Source organism: Aedes albopictus, chromosome 2 (assembly GCF_035046485.1).
Source record: "Aedes albopictus strain Foshan chromosome 2, AalbF5, whole genome shotgun sequence".
In the NCBI taxonomy this organism is placed as follows: Eukaryota; Metazoa; Arthropoda; class Insecta; order Diptera; family Culicidae; genus Aedes; species Aedes albopictus.
Window position 1 is genome coordinate 196,870,727 of NC_085137.1, and position 21,314 is coordinate 196,892,040.

A 21,314-nucleotide genomic window follows, 5' to 3' on the forward strand; every position below is an offset into this window, starting at 1 on the left:
TGAGATCACGACCACGACCGTTTTGCCTGTCTAGGGGTAGTAACACCTTTTGGTTAGTTGTTTACCAACAATTCTATTAATGTTCTAGGTATACTCACCGTATTCGGGATCCCTGGTAGAAGAACGACAAATTCCATTCGAACACATGTCCGGACACGTTATTGGCGACAATCTTGGTCGGATTCACCCACGCAACCGTAATGAATATGCCCGGAAACAGCCGTTTGTTCGAGTTTTGATTGCTGGCCAACATGATTTTATCCACGGGCACTCCCGTCTCGTGATCCCAGAAGAAAATCACATTCTCACGACTTCCCGTCACCAGAATCATCTTCGGTTCTCCCTCCTCGTCCTCATTCTTGGCATCCGCGGGCCCTTCCTGCCCTTGATCGTCGACGATAATGAAGTCCCGGAATTTCTCCGCCTCGTCCAGCTCAGCTTCGTCGTCGGTGTTCATCTCGCGTGACCTTTCGGCATCCTCGGCAACGTCATCATCGTCATCATCCTGGTGTTCCTTTTCCCGCTGTCTTGCTTCCGCCAGATCCTTTTTCAAGCTCTGACATTCTTCCAAAAAGTTGAATCCCTCCGTCTTGTGAACCTTATCCCGGAAGCGATCCCGTTGATCGTAGTTCGACGTCTCCCGGTTGATGATAGTGCCGAACTCTTCCTTGCTGTCGTCGAAATCGTAGATGTCGAAAATGTCCGAATTGTCTGCGGCAGCGGACGCGTTCGCAACGGCTGAAGCGTTCGCTGACTCTGGAATGAAAACGAAACGTAATACATAATTTAGAGCCACCATAGTCACTTTACACATGATCAGGATGTCAATTTTCAAAAGTTATTGAAAATTTGAATATGTGTGCTCTTCTGGCTCTTCTACATTCAAACCTTACAAAAAAGAAACTCCGTGTGAGTAAAACATATTAAGTTTTAGAGCAAGCATCTTAAAGTTGGATTTGAAAGTTATAATTAGGGACAACGGAAATTCGCGATTTCGCGGAAGCCGCGAAATCCGCGAAATTGACCTTTGGCCGCGAAATGTGACAAATCCCGCGAAAAGCCGCGAAATTCGACAAAATAGTTAAAATGCTTTATAAGCTTTCATCAGTTTATTTTTTTTAAACATGAATTGACTGATATCTTTAGACAATGGTAAATTATACATGATTCTGTATCGCATTATACAAGTTTACTGTATTTTCAATGTATGCTTCTTTTCTAATTTTTCGCCAAATTTTTACTTTTTCTATGAATTCATGATTATACCTCTGAAAACCAAGTGAATTATTCATTTAGCAAGCAAAATTAGAGTTGTCTTCAGCAAAACGGCCAAAAATATGGGAACGCGACAGTACCGCGAAATGAACAAAAGTACAAAAGTAGCCCGCTAAATTTAGGAAATTTTGCCGCGAATTTCCATTGTCCCTAGTTATAATCTTACAATTGCCACTTTAACCTTTAACCTTTTAAAACTAGGCATCTTTGAAATTGATTTTTTGGACATTTTTTTCTTAAAACAAAAAAATATTAACGGATTTCATGCTAAGTTTGTTGAACATTTAGCGGTTTGATTCAGTAGGTACCATTAGAAGAACTGTTCCGAAAGGCACTACTATTCGAAGTATCCATGTGAATCGCACGTCCGTTTTTTGTCCGCTAGTTTTAACCGAGAAACAGTTAATTAAATAGTGAAATTATAAACTGTGCATGTCATTCTGTTGTGCTTTTCTCCATCTTCACGAACTGGATAACATTCACCGAGTAAAACAGTGATTCAGCTGATAAAATTATCAATCCTAAAATCGACCAACAATGAACGCGACAGAGATTTTGCCTTGCAGCCGATGCCCGCTCCCTATCGACACCAGTGCGCTTCAATATGTACGATGTAGACTCTGCAGTAATCCGTACCACTACCTTTGTGCTGCTATTACCTCTGAGCAGTTGAATGTATTATCAGTTTCGGATCGAGTATTATGGCTATGCGATAAATGATAAATACTGGAACCTCCATTGTGTGCTGTTGAGACCACACAGCAACAAATCGTTGAACTACAGTGTCAAGTATCCGGTATAATCACTACGCTTGCTGAAATGACATCCAAGATGAACTCGACGTCAATAGATCTACCATCGTATCATACTAAGCCTGTTTCATCATCAACTTTATTGGAGGGATCGAACAGCAACGAACATTGTTTCAATGAGATCCACACTAGTTCAGGGGAAGACAATGATAGTTTTGCTCTATATCTAACGAACATTGACAGCTCGGTTTCAGAGAATGATATCAATTCGATGGTTTCTCGATGTTTAGAAGTCTCAAATGAAGACTTCATATCTGTTAGAAAGCTTGTTCCCAAATGGGTAGACTGCAGCAAACTTGATTTTATTTCATTTAAAGTAGTGCTACACGAGAAATTGAAATTGCGAGCATTAATTGCGTCTACATGGCCAAGAGGAATAAAATTTAGAGAGTTCATTAACCGGTTCGATCATACATGGAAACCCGAGTGTAAAACCTAGTTTTCAATTATAGTAAGCTTTTAAATTTTGTGCAAAAAAGCAAACCAGATGTTCTTTTTCCTTCAATGAATATATTGTTATTGTTCTAAGTATATAGCTAGTAGTTAAGAAGATGTAATGTTGTGAATGCTTAATTGATGTTTGTTATGACTATATGTGAAAGTTCTCGTTTGTGTATAGCTGAAATATTGTCTGTGCTTTCATTTTCTCTTGTGTTTATTAAGTCTTGTGTTTAGTTTTTAAGTTATTCAATAAGACCGTGTGTCAGTTGAATCAGCCAATAAAGAAATAAAGAAGAAATAAAGTATACGTACTTGCCGCAGCCCTGTTACCCTTCTTGCGAGCTTCCTTGATTGGACGTTCTTCTTGCCGCCAGCTAGTCTTCTTGGCCTCTTCCGACTTGACCCGGACCTGCATCCAATCGATGGAAACAATCTCCGTATCGTGTCCTCGCATGTTCCGCAAAATGGTCATATCCTGCAGCGAGAACAGCTGGATCAACCCATTCTTCATTCCGGCGGCGAAAACGTCCCGATTGGTGGGACAAGGCGAAAGCACTACCACCGTTTGGTACGGTTTGAAGAAATCCCCGTAGACTTTGAACGTATCGGACGACAGACAGTAGACCACCATCACCGAATGATCGCAGGAGATGATCTTTTGCGTCTGGGTGAAGCAAATGGCAGAGGTCACTTCATTGCTTTGACCGCCGCGATTTTCGCCGCCGCCACCGCCTCGGAGCTTGTACATGTGACCTTTGTGACCCTTGGTGGCCGCCTCCTGGTCAACGTCCCACACCTGCAGGTTGTTCTGGTCATCGAAGGTGGCGAACTCGCGCCTTTCACTCCAATCCGGGGAACAGGCTAAAGCTTTGATTCTGTAAGAAATATAATAATGATCGCAATAAGAGAAGTTAGTCAACAGTAAGAATCAGTTTTTTGCATTATAATAAGCAGAAAAGAAAAACACATTGAGAGATTACATCGTGAAATCGACAATATTATTATTTTTTCGATAGGTTTCTAGCCGACCGCCGAATAGCGTTGAGAGATGGTTCGTGAAAAAAGGAATGTTCATAGTGAACGGCTTCTGTAGCTTAGTTAATTAAAGCGCCGGTCTAGCGAATGCAGTGTCGTGGGTTCGAATCCAACCAGAACGCGATTTTATATCCACAAATTCATCTTCCAATTTGTCAATTGGCAACATTCTGTGCCTTCTAACTACAAGTTGTTCTGTATGTTCTCCAGGAATTCTTTCAGGATTGCTCGGGGAATTCCTGCAGGGACCCCTCTAAAAATTCCATCAGAGATTCGTCCTGGAATTCTTCCAGGAATTCATCTAGAGCTTCATCTAGGAAATCTTCCAGAAATTCCACCATAGAGAAACCTCAAGAAATTTCTCCAGGGATTCCTCCTACAAATCCTCCAGGGATTCCTGCAGGAATTCGTCCATTGATCCCTCCGGGAGTTTCTCCAGGGATTCCTCCTGAAAGTGCTGCAGTGATTCGTCAAGGAAATCCTCCAGGGATTTCTCATGGAATTCATGCTGAAATCCCACCAGCAATTTCTCTAAAGATTTCTGAAGGAAATTCTCTAGAGATTCCTCCAGCAATTATTACAGGCGTATCTCCAGGAATTTCTTCAGGGGTTCCTCAGTTCCGTCAGTTCTTCCTCTAGGGATTACTCTTGGAATTTCTCCAGGAATACCTTTATGAATACCTCCAGGCATTCTTCCGGGAGTTCCTCAGGGACTCCTCCAAGAATTACCCGCGGAATTCCTTTGATCCAATAACTCCTTCAGGGATTCCTTCAGAAATTCCCCCAGGAATTTCTACCGGAATTCATCCAGGTATCAGGTAACAGTAGGTCGGCTCTAGAGGCACATTCTTCTCCATTTGGCAAGGCAAGGAAAAAGGATAGGACATGGGAAAGGACAGGTAAGGGAATAGGATCGTCATACTCGCAAAAGCGTACCACAATGGGTTCACATAGCGTCCTGAAAAGGACACTGTAATAACGCATAAGCGTACCACAATGGGTTCAGACAGCGCCCTGAGAAGGGCACTGTGATAACGCATAAAGCGTAAAGAGAGCCTAAAGCTCGTTACACAGCGGGTCAAGAACAACAGAACGTCCTGAAGATTCAGGTTTCTGAAGTCAGTTTCACTTAATAAGTGTTTTCCGAGTACTCAGACTTCCGCGGATTTTAGATTCGGCCGAGAATTTGTGTAAATTTATTTGTATAAAAATTAGATAATTCAATGTTGTGCGAATTTCTATTTGGATGGTGCTAACATGAGTTGAAGGTGAAGCTTTCCAGTAACATCCAGCGAAGTGCATAAAAGTGGAAGAAGAGTTTTTGGGGAAATTGATTCTCCGAAGAAAACAATGATTGAACGGTTTGAAACACACCGACAAGTGGCCACCGTTGGCAAGTGATTTTTTTACGGTAACAATGTTTCCGTTGGAATCGGTCGTCGTTTTGTTACTTTTCTCTCCGTCGCGTCCCGTAGTGTCAAACTGGCAGATCTGGGGCTAGTACTCGTAGGTCGTGCGTTTAGCCGTGAAGATTCTTTGGTCAGTTTAAGATATACGGAACTGTAGCAAACGAAGAAAATCATCGAAAATTCAATGAAAATGTGTGGAAAACTTGGTTTATGTTGCAAATAAATTATCTCATTCTGAACCGTTGGTGTGTGTAGATCGGTGAATGGGGTGGTCAAATTCGTGTTGAAAAATCGGTTCCTAAGGAAATTGGCTGATGGTGACAATCAGTCGCTAGTTCGTTTTCATTTTGTTCTCTAGGACGAAAAAAGTGTTTGAGACGCCACTAGCAACAGAGCAATTGAGGGATGAACATCGAGATTGGTGAGTTCTTTTCATGCTATTATTCTATTGTGAAAGCTTAGAAATGATAAATTTTCTTTTGATGCGGTCATCTTGGTGCTTAAAACATTTTTGTACGCTGATTTTTTTTATCTTTCCTTGTTATCTTGCTATGCTATTTTTTTCTAAAAAATCAAACATTTTATTAAAAGTAAATTGAGCTGTATTGGTTTCTGTTTTTAGTATTTTATTATATCAGACTTTTACAATAGGTAATAGTTTGGATTCACTTATATGTATACATATCTTCTAATTATTCTTCCATCATATTTGTACAGTTTGTCCTATGAGTGTCGATTTGAAGCATAATTTGAAAAAAAAAAAACTTGTTAGCATTTTAGCAGCATCTTTGAAGCTTCAGACTATCCGCAGTAATATCTTGTTTCATTTTGAGCATAGGCTTATGATAACAAAAAATGTACATATGTCAAATGACATATTGCAAGCGAAACAAAATCGGGGCATTGTGATAGTTGCTGTAATTGCCAGATTCAACCTAGGTTCAGGAAGTTATAAATTTTAGTAAATCATGACATGAATTTCTGAACTTGTCATTCCATGTTGCTGTGATAGGCTAACTTATTTGTACTAATTTATTATTTTGGTTGTGCTTATTATGGGATTATTGTTCTGTTTATTTGGGAATGGGACCATTATTCTTTCTTTTCATTTCAGAGAGCGAGTAATGGCGCTTAAGCCTAGGCTTTAAAGCCAGGACATATGGACAAATGCCTGTGTCCCATCCCAGGAGAAGAGACCCCAACTACACTGCGACCACTTTCTATAGCCGCACCCTCAGTTTCACATGTCTAGCAATATCAAAATAGAATCGATATGGAAAACAATATGCATCTGATAGTTATTGCAAAATATGATGTTTGCAAGCATAACTTTCTTCATGTGTATATTTTCCATATCAAAAATACAGTTTTTCGACAATTTGGGCGACCATTTTCTATAGCCGCACTTCGGGTTTTCCTCAGATCAGCTGCTTTATCATAAAGTATGCTCATTATTACTGCTTTAAACGACCAAATAAAGCTTATCAAGACCAAACCAAAGAAGTTTAACGAAATACTTAAGTAACAAGGTCTTTTAATACGAGAAATAGGGCACAGACTTGGTAAACTGGTGTTTTATGGATAAGTTATTAAAGATATCCCAAAAAAAACTAAAAAAAATCGAATTAAATCTCAAGTATAAATGCTGCTGACTCAAAACAATCATTGCATTATACTTCCGGTTTCAATTGTTTGCGTATAACCCTTATTAATCTAATTAAATTGTAAAAAAATCGATTTTTTCAGCTTTCAAATGGAAAATTCATAAGTTTTTGTGTATCAATCCTCATGAAACTTGGAAAAGACATCGTATACAACATCAATATACAATGAAGATACTTCGGGAATTCATCAAACTCAACTTGGAAGGTCAGCATTGTCTTCGCTACCATTTAAACATAAGATGAATATTTTAAATTATGAAGACGATTTGTTATAACAGCTTTTATCCAACTTTCCATCAATTTGACGATATTTGGTTAAGTAAAAATGATGTGTTTCTATCAAAAGATTTCAAATATAGATGTTCCTGTTCATTTTGGGGCAAAAGAAAAGAAAGGGGTTATGATTGTAGCCTTCCTGTAGTTCTGGGTGATTTTATATCATAAATTGTAAAATTGGGCTAAATTTAATGAAGTGCTGGCGCAAAATTAAGCTCTTGCATCCATTAGGATTATTGAAATCTGTATTCATGAGGATCATTAGCAACTGTTTAGTTGAATTTTCAGTGATATAATGTCATAAATATTGCGTATTCATCCAAATAAAGCGAATATTAGGCTAAATTTAATTCTAAAGTTCCAGAAAAGTGGTTGTTATATTGCTATTACAGCCTTAAATCTTATAGAAATCATCCAAGAAATCATGTTTCAAATAAATATTGCCGATAGGAAGCAATACAATATATTTGTCAACTTAAAATATTGTTTTTGTGATTTAAAGAGAACTTTTAAGTAAAAATAGTGAAAAATAACTAGTTTTTTGTACTAAGAAAACTAATTGGTTGATTTTTTCATTGCTTTTCGTTAGTTTTATTTCCCATTTGCTTAATTTTGTCATTTGAGACAGTTTGATCAAATGATTTCGTATAAAAAATCAGATTACCGAAGAAGAACCCGTAGTGCGGCTATAGAAAATGATCGCCCAAATTATGGAAATAACGTGTTTTTCGCTTAACAAACAAATAGTTTACAATACTTATTCATGTAAATCATATATTTTACAAACACTAGTTGATACACATCGTTCCACATATCGATTGAATCGTAAAAATTGCTAGAAGTGCGAAATCGTGGGTGCGGCTATAGAAAGTGGCCGCAGTGTATAACGGAGTGTGCAATAACCTTCTTAGCTGCATCACTCCCAACGATCTCATGTTCAAAAACCATTCCCCTACACAGAAACGGTTGGTACGGTTGTCCCCGTTTCTTCCTTCATTCAATTCAAAAAGGTTTGTCAATCATGTCATTCATAAGTGGATAACCTGATTGCCTTATATTTTTGAATTATCTTTCAATCCAATAGTCTGCACAGTGGGCCTGGCCATTTTAATATTTGTATCACATCTATGATATGCTGCAAATATTAATGCTGACAAGAAAATATCAGAAGAAATTTTGATATTTCCAGGATGCTTTTCAATACTGGCTGTGCAAGCACTAGAATAGAATAGAATAGAATAGCATAAGTGTTTTCCGAGTACTCGGAAACGCAATTGCGCAAAAACTGAACAGTTACATATTAAATCAGTAACACATTTTGAAAACGACGTACCTATAATCAATGCTACACCATTGATTATACGTCGTTTTCAAAATGTGTTACTGAAATGATATGTAGTTCCATAATCGGATTCACAGCTATCACAGGCAAATGAATCAACTTGCTGAATATTCGCCATGTGATAACTGAGTCGGCAGTGGCCAGTCAATGCTTTGACCAGCATGCTGCAATTCTGCTTTGACAGATTTGTTAGATACTTTGCCACCCTTAGAGATGGCTCAGTACAATACAATTTTGTTTGACGACATGACTCCAAACTATTCCAGTATTGTTTGTGCTGAGTGGCAGCCCATGTCTATCTATCTATCTATCTATCTTCTTGGCGTAACGTCCTCACTGGGACAAAGCCTGCTTCTCAGCTTAGTGTTCAATGAGCACTTCCACAGTTTTTAACTGAGAGCTTCCTCTGCCAATGACCATTTTGCATGTGTATATCGTGTGGCAGGCACGAAGATACTCTATGCCCAAGGAAGTCAAGGAAATTTCCTTTACGAAAAGATCCTGGACCGACCGGGAATCGAACCCGTCACCCTCAGCATAGTCATGCTGAATACCCGTGCGTTTACCGCCTCGGCTATATGGGCCCTGCAATCTGTGTCAATCTGAAGCTTCACCCAACACTTGGATACCGGAATAGCTGGCTCAGGGCCAATGAAGTCATGTGATGCTCCAGTGCGAGCTAACTCATCAGCCAATTCATTTCCAGCGATGGAAGAATGGCCAGGTACCCATACAAGGTGAACAGCGTTTGCTGAATTCAGCTCCTCGATTTGAGTTCGACAAGCGATAACTATCTTCGACCTGGAGTTGGCCGAAGCAAGCGCTTTAATAGCAGCCTGGCCCATTACGTGCTGCTGAAGTGCTGATTGCACTCCGCACATAAGAGCAAAGATTTCGGCCTGAAAAACGGTGCAGTGTCTACCAAGTGAGTAAGACTGATACAGCCTTAGCTCACGAGAATAAACACCAGCACCTGCTCGACCTTCGAGAAGGGAGCCATCAGTGTAACATACGATGCCGTCTGAAATACTTCTCTCCAGATAACCAGATGTCCACTCTTCCCGGGAAGGGAATTTCGTGGAAAATGTCCTATATGGAAAATTACAAGCAATTGTAAGATCACTTGGAGCAAGGACAACTTTGTCCCAATTCACCAAAAGTGGAAACAACGAGGGGTGTGTTGAACTGCGGTTCACAGGAGTTTCCTCTAGTAAACCGAGTACCCATAGACGGTAAGTGCAAGAAAGTGCTTCTTGTTTGAGATGTATGTGTAGTGGGGCAACGTCAAAGAGAACTTCGAGCGCTGCCGTAGGAGTTGAAGAGAACGCTCCAGACATCGCCATTAGGCACATCCTTTGGAGATGGCCTAATTTTGATTGGACCGTTCTCACTTCGCCCTTTTGCCACACACACAATAAGCCAAAATTGGACGAACAACAGTTGTGTAACAGTAGTTGGGTATGAGACCCCAAGTTGTACCAAAGGTTCGCCGGCATTGCCCGAAGGCCATACAAGCTTTCTTGATTCTGAACTCAACATGAGGTATCCAGCAAAGCTTGGAATCAAGAATGACTCCAACGTACTTTACCTGTTCTGTCACATCGATTTCAGAACCAAAGAGACGCAAAGGTCGAACGTCATTACGGTTTCGCCTTTCCGTAAAAAGAACAATAGATGTTTTACTCGGATTAACCGAAAGGCCATATTGGCGACACCAAGCCTCAACTACCTGAAGGGCGCTTTGCATCAGGTCGAAAAGGGTGGTGATACACATACCAACTAACAATGTTAGGTAATCGTCGGCAAAACCATAAGTAGGAAAACCGCTATTATTGAGTTGTATCAATAGCGTATCTGCTACGAGATTCCACATTACAGGCGTATCTCTTCAAGGAAATCCTCCAGGGATTACTCATGGAATTCATGCTGGAATTCCACCAGCAATTTCTCTAAAAATTTCTGAAGGAAGTTCTCTAGAGATTCCTCCAGGAATTATTACAGGCGTATCTCCAGGAATTTCTTCAGGGGTTCCTCAGTTCCTTCAGTTCTTCCTCTATGGATTGCTCTTGGAATTCCTCCAGGAATACCTTTATGAATACCTCCAGGCATTCTTCCGGGAGTACCTCAAGGGATTTATATAGGGTTTTCTACAGGCTTTTCTTCAGAATTTCATTCAGGGACTCCTCCAAGAATTACCCGCGAAGTTCCTTTGATCCAATAACTCCTTCAGGGATTCCTTCAGAAATTCCCCAAGGAATTTCTACCGGAATTCATCCAGGAATTATTCCAAGTATTGAACCACGAGTTTCTCCGGGAGTTCTTCCTAAAGTTCCTCCAGGCATTCCTCCAGGATTTCATCCAGGAGTTTCTCCAGCGACTCCTCCAGGAATTTCACCAAGAAGTCCTCCAAGTATAACCACGGGTATTCCATCAGGAATTCCTCCAGGAATAGATCCAGTAATTCCTCCAAAAATTTCTCCAGGAAATGCTTCAGAGCTTCAGATATTACTTCAGATATTCTTTCATGAAATTCTTCAGAAATTGCTCCAGCAATTTTTCTCCAGGAATTCCTTCAGAAAGTCTTTCAAGAAATTCTTCAGGAATTCCTTCAGATTTTTTCCGGGATTGCTTCGGAAATTATTTCAGGGTTTCCTCCAGGAGTTTATCCAGGAATTTCTTCTCCAGGGATTTCTCTACAGATTCCTCCAGGAAATCCTCAAATAGTTCCTCCAGAACTTCCTCCTGGAATCCCTCCAGAAATTTCTCTGAGAGATCCTTTAGGATTTTTTTCAGAAATTTCTACAGAGATTACTCCCAGAATTCCTCTAGAGATTCCACCAGGTTACACGGATTTTCTCCAAGAATTCCTATAGGGTTTTCTTCAGAAATTCGTCCAAAAATTGCTCAAAGGATTCCTCCAGAAATTTGTCTAGGAATTCCCCAAGAGATTTCTTCAGAAATTTCTCCAAGGATTCCTCCCATAATTGCTCTAAGGATTCCTCCAGACATTTATTCAGGGATTCCTCCAGGTATACTTTCAGAAATTCCTACAGGATACCTGCAGGAATTGGGTTGTTTAGTGAATAAAATATTGCTGTTTTCTATATCCTAATCGAAAGAGCTCATTTTTCTGAGTATAACGTGATTTTATTGGATTCCAATACCTTTGTTTCGATGGTTAAATTAGAAAAACAGTTTTAATTTTCGTGGATAGAATGACAGTTCAATCGATAAAGTGACAGTTCGACCCGAACAAAAAAATTTTCCCATACAAACTTTAAATGTACTTTACTATTAATTTAGAGCTTTTAGTAGAACTTGTTACTTCAGACTCTAGTTTAATTTAAAAACACTTCACTTTTGCAAAAGAAAATAAAAAATGAATAACTCTTTTAAAGAAAACTAGAAGGACGAGCAAATTCCTTTTAATTCTACTACTGTGCTTATCTTCGGACAGATAGGCCTATTTCGTCTGTGACTTACAGACTTCTTCAGTGTCAAGTGCTCGACTGAAGAAAACCTCGCATTCGTTGTGGTATTTATACTAGGAGTGTATGTGTAGGTACGTGTGTGGGTAAAAGTGTAGGTACAAAATTGTAGGTACATATTTGTGAAAAAGGGGGTGTATCTACCTGTTAGAAAACAGGGTGTCAATAAGATACCTAAAGCTAGGAAAATTCCTACCGATTTGGTAGGTAGTCAATTGGTGTTTGTTGTGTTATTTTTTCCTGCCGATTTGGTAGGTAGTCAATTTGTGGTTTGTGTATTGTGTAATGTTTTGTGTGTGTTAGGTAAAAATTTAAACAGCCACGTGTACCCATTGCCCTGATCCTTGTTAAGTAGTTTTTTATTGTTTTGTTTGTAAATTTCTAAACTTTCTGCAACATCAAGTTTCCATGGGTTTGTAATGTGTCGTAAGAGTTTAATATTTGAAGTATTCAAAAAATGTCCTTCATTGAAAATATGTTCAGCAACTTTAGATTTAAAATGATGAATGAGTCCCTTGTCTGTGTCTTTGTGTGCTTTTGATACTTCCGTTATGTGTTCTTTGAATCGTGTGTTGAGTGTGCGTTTTGTTTGTCCTATGTATATTTTGTCACAGTGATTACATGTTACTTTGTAAACACCAGATTTTGTTAAGTTGTCCAACGGGTCTTTCGTAGATCCTAAGAGAGTTTGAAGTTGGTTAGCTTTGCTTGTGAAAACTAATTCAAAACCAAACTTTCTGAGAATTGGTCGGAGTTTTTTGGTGTCATTGTTGTAGTTCACAGTTCTCCGTTTAAGTGTAGGTTCTGTCCGTGTCAGTGTAGTCAAAGAACGTCTGTATTGTTGTTGTGTCTTTTTGTTGATGATCTGTTGTATTGTTTGTTTTGTGTAACCGTTCAGCTGTGCTCTTTCGAAAATGTAATTAAGTTCTTTCGTTTTTCCTGTTTCACTAAGTGGAAGTGTCTGCATTCGGTGTATCATGTGATTGAAGGATGCAATTTTGTGTTGATGTGAGTGATTTGATGAATTTGGAATAGTGCGTTGAGTGTGTGTCGGTTTTCTGTAAATTTCGAAGGAAAGTGTTGATTCTTGTTTTACGATGAGTATGTCCAAAAATGGTAGTTGGTTGTTCTGTTCAATTTCACAAGTGAATTCGATGTTTTTGTGTGCATTATTGATATTGTTCAAGATTTCAGGTAAAAGATGTTTCTTAACAATGCTAAACACGTCGTCAACGTATCTCCACCAGACTTCAGGAAACTGTTTGTTGTTTTCTAAGCGTTTTTCCAAATTTGCCATAAAAATTTCACTTAAAAATGGAGAAAGTGGATTGCCCATGGGGGCACCATTAAGTTGTTTGTAGGTTTCATTTCTGAACGAAAAATAATTTTCTTCCATACAAAGTTTGGTTAATTTGATGTATGTACGAACTTTCTTAATCCAATCTGAATCTGAATCTTCATATTGGTTCAGAAGCCAATCTTCTAGTAGGTTAATGGCCTCTTTAACTGGAATGCTTGGAAATAGTGATTTAACGTCGAATGAAACTAAAATTTCATCGTCGTTAACGGATAAATTCTGTACTAGTTCTGTGAATTGTTCGGAATTCTTGACAGATCTACTGTGAAATTTTTTAGGCATGTTTTGGAATTCTTGTACTAAATATTTGGCAATTTTGTGTGTAGGTGAACCAATGGCTGAAACAATCTCACGCATTTCATTTCCAGGTTTATGAACTTTGGGAAGTCCTTTTATTCTTGGCAATGAAGGGTTAGATTCTTTCAGGCTTTTAATGACGCTTCCTAACATGTTCTTCTACACAACCACAAAACACAACACAAGAACTAACTGGGTTAGTGGTCAATCGCTCTTCCGAACAGTTTACGGAAGAACAGTTGACCCTTCTCAACAAAGGTCTTAACTACGCAGTACACTCTAAACCAGATTCAACACAAACCATAATCGACATTGAAACAGCTATCAACACCAACAATTTACAGACACCACAGATTCAAGAAATCAGAACACAAACAGCTAACACTATTCAAAACACACAACAAAACAGATTGAACAAAGAACACCTGAAAGAACAACGAATAATCAAAGAACTTAACCAGAAACCAGTTTTCTATCTGAAAGCTGACAAAGGAAACAAAACAGTAATCATGAACAAAGAGGACTATGATGAAATAATGAATAACAAGATTCAAAATGGACCTTACCGAAAACAACGTACTGATCCTCTTCCAGGATTAGTAAGACGTGTTGACAAAACTCTCAAAGAGTCTACACCAGTTTTAGGAAGCGTCATTAAAAGCCTGAAAGAATCTAACCCTTCATTGCCAAGAATAAAAGGACTTCCCAAAGTTCATAAACCTGGAAATGAAATGCGTGAGATTGTTTCAGCCATTGGTTCACCTACACACAAAATTGCCAAATATTTAGTACAAGAATTCCAAAACATGCCTAAAAAATTTCACAGTAGATCTGTCAAGAATTCCGAACAATTCACAGAACTAGTACAGAATTTATCCGTTAACGACGATGAAATTTTAGTTTCATTCGACGTTAAATCACTATTTCCAAGCATTCCAGTTAAAGAGGCCATTAACCTACTAGAAGATTGGCTTCTGAACCAATATGAAGATTCAGATTCAGATTGGATTAAGAAAGTTCGTACATACATCAAATTAACCAAACTTTGTATGGAAGAAAATTATTTTTCGTTCAGAAATGAAACCTACAAACAACTTAATGGTGCCCCCATGGGCAATCCACTTTCTCCATTTTTAAGTGAAATTTTTATGGCAAATTTGGAAAAACGCTTAGAAAACAACAAACAGTTTCCTGAAGTCTGGTGGAGATACGTTGACGACGTGTTTAGCATTGTTAAGAAACATCTTTTACCTGAAATCTTGAACAATATCAATAATGCACACAAAAACATCGAATTCACTTGTGAAATTGAACAGAACAACCAACTACCATTTTTGGACATACTCATCGTAAAACAAGAATCAACACTTTCCTTCGAAATTTACAGAAAACCGACACACACTCAACGCACTATTCCAAATTCATCAAATCACTCACATCAACACAAAATTGCATCCTTCAATCACATGATACACCGAATGCAGACACTTCCACTTAGTGAAACAGGAAAAACGAAAGAACTTAATTACATTTTCGAAAGAGCACAGCTGAACGGTTACACAAAACAAACAATACAACAGATCATCAACAAAAAGACACAACAACAATACAGACGTTCTTTGACTACACTGACACGGACAGAACCTACACTTAAACGGAGAACTGTGAACTACAACAATGACACCAAAAAACTCCGACCAATTCTCAGAAAGTTTGGTTTTGAATTAGTTTTCACAAGCAAAGCTAACCAACTTCAAACTCTCTTAGGATCTACGAAAGACCCGTTGGACAACTTAACAAAATCTGGTGTTTACAAAGTAACATGTAATCACTGTGACAAAATATACATAGGACAAACAAAACGCACACTCAACACACGATTCAAAGAACACATAACGGAAGTATCAAAAGCACACAAAGACACAGACAAGGGACTCATTCATCATTTTAAATCTAAAGTTGCTGAACATATTTTCAATGAAGGACATTTTTTGAATACTTCAAATATTAAACTCTTACGACACATTACAAACCCATGGAAACTTGATGTTGCAGAAAGTTTAGAAATTTACAAACAAAACAATAAAAAACTACTTAACAAGGATCAGGGCAATGGGTACACGTGGCTGTTTAAATTTTTACCTAACACACACAAAACATTACACAATACACAAACCACAAATTGACTACCTACCAAATCGGCAGGAAAAAATAACACAACAAACACCAATTGACTACCTACCAAATCGGTAGGAATTTTCCTAGCTTTAGGTATCTTATTGACACCCTGTTTTCTAACAGGTAGATACACCCCCTTTTTCACAAATATGTACCTACAATTTTGTACCTACACTTTTACCCACACACGTACCTACACATACACTCCTAGTATAAATACCACAACGAATGCGAGGTTTTCTTCAGTCGAGCACTTGACACTGAAGAAGTCTGTAAGTCACAGACGAAATAGGCCTATCTGTCCGAAGATAAGCACAGTAGTAGAATTAAAAGGAATTTGCTCGTTCTTCTAGTTTTCTTTAAAAGAGTTATTCATTTTTTATTTTCTTTTGCAAAAGTGAAGTATTAGTGAAGTGTTTTTAAATTAAACTAGAGTCTGAAAAAACTTTAAATGTATTTTAAAAATAGTTCCTGGACTCCCAAAAATATGAAATTTTAGATTTCGACTAATTTCTGGGCGGAGAATCCGATTATAAAATAATCCGGACACCCCTAAAGAACCCAATTCCTCTAGGGATTTCTCCAGCAATTCCTCCAGGGATTGCTCCACAAATTTCTGTAGTGATTTCTTCAGAAATTCCTCTTGGGATCTCATTTCAGAAATCCGTCCATCATCTTTTCCAGGGATTCACCGAAGACTTTTTGTAGAGGAATTCCTCAGTACCTACTTACATTCCAGAAGCACTTTCAGAAATTTCACCAGGAAATCCTCAAGGAATTTCTACATATAGGGTTTCCTCCAGGCATTCCTTCAGGATCTCATTTAGAGACTCCTCCAAGAATTGCCGCCGGAATTTCTTCAGAAATTTTTTCATGAATTGATCCAATAACTCCTCCAGAGATTCCTTCAGAAATCCTCCCAGGATTTTTTTCCTGAATTCATCCAGGAATTATTCCAAGTATTGATCCAAGAGTTTCTCCGGGAGTTCTTGCTAAAGTTCCTCCAGGAGGTCCTCCAGGCATTCCTGCAGGATTTCATCCAGGAATTTCTCCAGCGGCTTCTCCAGGAATTCCACCAAGAAGTCCTCCAGGCATAAGCCCAGGTATTCCATCAGGAATTCCTCCAGGATTTTTTCCAGGAAATCCTGCATGGATTACTTCAGATGTTCTTTCATGAAATTCTACAAAGAATCCTCCAGGAATTTTTCTCCAAGAATTCCTTCAGAGTCTTTCAAGAAATTCTTCGGTAATTCCTCCACACTTTTTTTTGCCGGGATTCCTTCAGAAATTATTTCAGGGTTTCCTCCAGGAGTTTATCCAGGAATTTCTCCTCCAGGGATTTCTCTAGAGATTCCTCCAGGAATTCCTCAAATAATGGGACATGTTCGGCGTAGTACTAGATTTGTAGTAATGAGCTGAATTTTAGTATGGTGAGAAGGTCAATTCTCCGTTTCTTTTTTTTTTTTTGAAGAGTGACCAGGTGGAGCTGCAGGACAGCTAATAAGGACTGTTCAATTTATAAAACGGACAACTTTACAAGGCTATAAAAAGAAGACGCGTAGTTCAAATTTAACCACCCTTGTTTTGTTGTTCAGTACGTCATCTTCCATTATGGTAATCATTTTTGAATCGAATAAAAATAGTTTTATTTTATAGAAAATCGGCCAGGTGTTAAATAAGGTGAATTTTTCGATTGCTGAAAATTGAAAATATATATTAAATTACTGTTCACGTATGGTATATCGTTTTTAATTCCAGAAAAGTATATGCCATGCTGCAGCAGCATGAGTTATAAACATTATGGCAGAATTTAAACTCAATTGGAGAATTGAATGTTGAGATATTAAATTATCAAATGAGATTCGATTTTTTTGAATAAAATTCATTTGTAAAGCAAACAGGGCATGAAATAATTAAATAATCAATTTTTTTATGCATCCAGTCGAAAGTGGGAATAATGTGGTTTTAAATGAAGAGAACTGAGTCTTAATAGCATTGCTGGTTTAATTACTGTGCGCCATTACAGACAAAGTAATCAAAACAGTTTCGTTCTCTGAAAGTTCTTCCAAATAACCGTGCAACCTAATACAAATTTTGCATAACAATGATGTTGGAAATAAAAACTTTGCACCCGATTATTATTAAATAAGGTGTACAATAACATAGGACCAACTTTGTTGAAAATAAATAATAACAAGATTGGCTAGAGTCGAAAATCTGCATCAATGGAGCAAAAAGTATGGAATTTTTCAATATGACCATCTTTAAGGATTAAATTTTTGATGAAAAATGCAATAAAAAGTAAATTTCTCTTCTGTATCATTCAGAGAGCAATATTCTACTACTCTGGACAAATTTTTAGCCGAATCCGTGATGCTATTGCAACACAGGACCTAAATGAACATTTTTTAATAATTTCTATGAAAACAATGCAACTCGCTATATCAAGCTGGAGAATGCTTGGTGCATTATTACTGACTAACTATTGAACTTTACCTTTAGTAGAATAGTATAAGATTCCAATACATTAAAAACTTCATGAAAATGTGCATGTTAAGTATGTGGAAAGTTATGTCGAATTTTGAGAAATGGGTTTTTATTGATGTTTTACGAAAATCGCTTCAGTTACGCAATAAAGAACGTTTTCCTTAATGTTATATTTTTCCTACATTTGAGAATAGCTATAGATTATACAAAAAACTGATAATGATTTTATTGAAAAATAAAAAAGATATCGCACAAGCAAGTTGTCCGTTTTATAAATTGAACAGTCCTTAGCAAAGCCTGGACCCTTTCCCAACTTTCCCCCTACTAGGACCAATACTCACGATGAACTAGACGATGTCGTCAACTTGAGCAAAGTGTGTAGTAATTAGTATTGGGTCGTAGTAGTTTTCTAAAATGCTCTGTTTTAACTATTCCCATCGCACTAGTGTTTTGACCGAATGGAAGCTCCAAAGATGAATTGATAATTGAACAATAATTCAATAATCGAAAATCTCCGTGGTCACTGGACAACATTCAGAGAGAAAAAAGGCTGTCTATATTAACGCTTGAAAGTACTATTTCTAAGAAATATTACAAAGAAGAGCAAAAATATATATGTCATAGCTAATTTTTAAAGATTTGATATTTCTGAAAATTATTCGGAGACAGCTACCAGAGCTAGCGTTTTTAGCCGATATGGGCAACTAGTTTTTCTGACAGCTTCTCCAAACAACAATCAAATAATATCCTAAGTTATTTTGTAATACATTCTGAAACTTATTTCAAGCTGATTACCAATAGTGTCAATAACCGATGTTGGTCATTGACAGCACCAGCATCATCGCCAAATAACTCTCATATTAGTGTTAGATAACACTTTTTGAGTTTCCATTCGATGTTGTAAATCAGTCAAACCCTATACGTCAAAATACAGTCTAATGTGTCAAATTGTGTTATTAATTTCGCTAGTCGTCTTCTGCATATCTGTGATCATCTCAGTCCGAAGTATTCTTATATCCACCGTAACCATTTACATTGTCAACCGTCCTAAGTCCTAAACAAACATGTAACTAAATTCCTGCTTTCTTTTTGATCAGTGTTATAATACCGTCTAGGAGATAAAAACAAAAAAGTTCTGTCAGCTGAGCTTTGTGTCAAAAATAAAAATGATAAAGATTATTTGTCTACTTTTATATATTCATCCCTACAAAACAAGAAATACAAATATAAACTCATTTCTAAAGTCAACAGTTTAATCTTTACCTAATCAGTCCATAATTTTCTAATGGTAATGTATTTAATTGTTCACATAACCTAATCTGTAAGGCGGTAAGTCATCTTATCATAGCGTCCCCTGTCCTTAGTCCTGAATGAAGAGTGTGTAACGCAGAGACCTCCCCTACCCACTCTTGCGTTACATAAAATTTAACAATTATTGTTAAATTTGAAAAATTCAAAGAATGCAAAGAGTAGGTCTATGCAAGCTGTATTATAACTTGTCTTTGACTTGTGATAAATGCACAACGGATACTCCTTTGGTTCCCATTAGCACTTACGGCCGATCCCTTCACTTGCGCTAACTTGTAAACCAGATATATCTAGCTTAAAGTCCAAGCGATGGTGAATAAACTGGCGCTAAAGTGCTAATGGGTTAAGCCCTCCCATCGCGTTAAGATCGAATATCCAGGGGGAGGGCGAAGGTCAATTCTCCGTTTCTGCAGTGAAATGGTGCAACAAGCGTGAGTATTATGATTCCTTGCATAATTTGATGCTGTTTGAGCAAAACTTTGGATAACTATGTTGTTTATGTTGCAAGAAATGGAGGAAACAACAACACTGTTGCCCAAAGTTTTGCTCAAACAGCATCAAATTAGGCAAGGAATCATAATACCCAAGCTTTTTGCACCATTTCACTGCAGAAACGGAGAATTGACCTTCTCACCATACTAAAATTTAGCTCATTACTACAATTCTAGTACAGTAAGGACCCGATTTTGTCAGCCCCTGGTAGCATTTTGGGCTGACAAAATCGGGTACCTGACAAAATCGGGACATTTTTTAAAATCATTTTTTTATTCATGAAAAGTTGTTCTGAGTACGTCAGAGACGGAGATAGGTGTGGAGGGTCTGCTTTGGGTTCGTTCAAAAATTACGTAACGCCAATGAGGGGAGGGGGGTCCAGCGCTGTGTTACGCTTCATACAAATTTTCTAAATTTCTCTTAGAAAAAATAGTTACGCGGGGGAGGGATAGTGGATAGCATCTTAATTTTTCCATATTTTGCGTTACGTAATATTTGAATGAGCCTTTTGTGATAAAAAAAATCGATTGGGTATCAAGGCACAGAAAAAAATGGTATTTGGTAAAGTTAACATTCAGTGCTTTTTACAGCAGAACTATTTAATGTTATATTTCTTTTTCTTCTTGTCATAGCATCCCTACTGGAACACAGTCTTCTCCTAGCTTATAACAATTGTGGTGTACAGAAGACAGTTGTCACTGGTTAGCACAACGATCATAACATCTAACTTAAGCTGTCAACAAATGAAAATGAATCAACATCTGACTGACAATGATAGACACTCATACTGCCCGAATTAGCTACGTTTCCGCTGCCTTTCCACTTTAATTTCCAGAACCTAATCTCTAAACAACCTCTGGAGAAATCTTTGAATACATATTTGGGGGAATTTCTGGAAAAAATACCCGAGGAATTTCTAAACGTAACCCTCAAAACATTCCCGAAGGAAGCCCGTTTCTGCAAAAAAAAAAAAACTTGAGCTTCGCTATAGTCTGATCTCTTCTAGAAGGAATCCTTACTGCAACCTCCGTAGAAATCCCTAGAGGCATTCCCGGAGCATTTTCTGAAAAATCATTGAAGGAATCCCTATTGCAATCTTTGAAGAAATCTGCTTGAGAAATCCATGGAGGAATTGCTGGAAAAAGTACTGAGGAAATATCTGAAGCAGTGGAGAAATAACAGCTGAAATGGGATGTTTAGTTCTAGCATGAATTCCAGAAGAATTTCCAACGAGATTTTCTAAAGGAATTTCAGAAGCAATACCATAAGATTTTCGTATAAGGAATACCAAGAGATAACCCTGGAAAAATCTCAAGAAAGACCACTGGGAAATCCATAGATGATGCCCAATTGGGAAATCTAACAGAAAAATCATAGTGAAATCTTTAAAGGAATTTCTATATGCGTAATAACTGAAGGCATTAATAGAGGAACATTTTAAGAAATTCCCAGA

The 21,314-nt window shown here is 37.8% G+C and overlaps 1 protein-coding gene across 2 annotated transcripts in view; it reads right to left on the minus strand.

Annotated features, from left to right (window-relative positions):
- Positions 1–21,314, minus strand: part of LOC109429400 (protein rigor mortis) — a 37,479-nt gene that overhangs the window by 10,823 nt on the left and 5,342 nt on the right. For both annotated transcript variants that reach the window (XM_029868935.2, XM_029868934.2), the window contains 2 exons: positions 2,841–3,403; positions 99–756 (listed from right to left, as the gene is read on the minus strand). In XM_029868935.2, the coding sequence (XP_029724795.2) occupies positions 99–756; positions 2,841–3,403 (1,221 nt within the window). The remainder of the gene's footprint in view (positions 1–98; positions 757–2,840; positions 3,404–21,314) is intronic.